Source organism: Acomys russatus, chromosome X (assembly GCF_903995435.1).
Source record: "Acomys russatus chromosome X, mAcoRus1.1, whole genome shotgun sequence".
NCBI lineage: Eukaryota > Metazoa > Chordata > Mammalia > Rodentia > Muridae > Acomys > Acomys russatus.
In genome coordinates, this window is record NC_067169.1 from 110,286,521 (window position 1) to 110,288,187 (window position 1,667).

At 44.8% G+C, this 1,667-nt stretch overlaps 1 protein-coding gene across 1 annotated transcript; it reads left to right on the plus strand.

Annotated features, from left to right (window-relative positions):
• Positions 1 to 231: 231 nt before the first annotated feature.
• Positions 232 to 1,191, plus strand: LOC127185691 (putative MAGE domain-containing protein MAGEA13P). The gene has a single exon (XM_051142186.1). It carries the CDS (start codon positions 232 to 234, stop codon positions 1,189 to 1,191), a length of 960 nt encoding a protein of 319 aa, XP_050998143.1.
• Positions 1,192 to 1,667: the final 476 nt, after the last annotated feature.

A 1,667-nucleotide genomic window follows, 5' to 3' on the forward strand; every position in this document is an offset into this window, starting at 1 on the left:
TGGAGGCTTCAGGAACGAAGGGCCTGGTCATTGAAGTGAATCTTCTACAGAGGCCACAGAGCAGAAGAGAGTACACAGGATGCAGGCCCATGAGACCTATGATAGCTACCTAAGATAAATTTTGAAAAAGCCTTTGTCAATGTTAACAGCTTCCAAAATCTTCACATTCTTTCTCTCACCCTCAGGCCACTGTCAACTTTTTCCTGCCAGTTACTTGGAAAACAAATTATAATGTCCCACAGGCAGAAGGATGAGCAAGGCCTTGAGGGCCAGCTGGAGGAGGAGGTTGCTGCAGCTAAGGAAGTGGCCACCCCAGAGGAGGTACCTGCTGCTGGGGATTCCCAGGAAGCCTGTTCTTCCTCTGCTTCCATCCAAGCCAATTCATCAAGCAAAGCAAGCAAAGGTTCTCGTCAGGGAGGTCAAAGCACCTCAAAGGCCTACATGGAGTCCAAGATTTTGTTAAACCGTGCGCTGTGGAAGAAGGTGAAGGAGTTGGTAAAGTTTCTGAGTTTCAAGTACGTGGTAAAGGAGCCTGTCACAGAAGCAGAAATTCTCCAGATTGTTGTCAGAGAGTACAAGGACTACTATCCGATGGTCTTCACCCGTGCCTGTGAATGCATGGAAGTGGTCTTTGGCATTGAAGTAAAAGAAGTGGATGCTTTCAAGCACTCCTACGTGCTTCTGAAAATACTTGACCTCAGCTATGATGGGCGGTTGAGCAATGACGAAGGCATACCCAAGACAGGCCTGCTGGCGTTCGTCCTTGGTGTGATCTTCATGGAGGGCAACCGTGCCCCTGAGAAGAAGATCTGGGAGGTGCTGAATAAAGTTGGTGTGCATCCTGACAAGCCTGATTTTATGTGCGAGAATCCCAGAAAGTTCATCACTGAAGAACTGGTTTTAGAGAATTACCTGGTATACCAGTTGGTACCCCACAGTGATCCTCCATGCTATGAGCTCCTGTGGGGCCCGAGAGCCCATGCTGAAACAAGCAAGATGAAAGTCCTGCAGTTTTTCTCCAAGGTTGCTGGGAGTAACCCCACTTCCTTCACAGCTTTGTATCGGGAAGCTCTGAAAGATGAAGAGGAGAGAGCACTGGCTAGGCTTGCCTCCATAGCCATAGCCAATCCTACTGCCCCAGAAGATTCAGGTTCCGGGGACAAGGCCAGCAATGTCTCCCACCCTGAATAAATTCAAGCTGTTTCTTCATACCATGCTTAAATATTGCAAACAAGTCTTAAAGCAGAAGAGATGTTAGTTTCTTTTTTTTTTTTTTTTTTGGACTGTTTCAGATGTTTCTCTTTAGAAGGTTTCTTAGCTTCCGGGTGTAGGTTTGTTGACTGTATTGCTCACACATTTGTTGCTGCTTGTTGGATTTCAGAATAAGAATTTTGCTGTTGTGAAAAGCAAATTGAGAACATTTCCAGGTTGGAGACCTAGAGGAAGAGCCAATAGCATTGCAGCTGAATTTTCCCTAGAAATGTGAAATATTCCAGTAGTAAAATAGGACCAATAAATATGAGAAAGATGTAAAAACATGGTTAATACTGATATCCCTGTATCCTGTTAGTCTGTTTTGTAACACTAAAGATATGCACCTTACTTACTTGGTTTAGTCACAAATGTATGAGAAATTAAAGCTTAATAAAGTGCACTGCCTCGTTTCC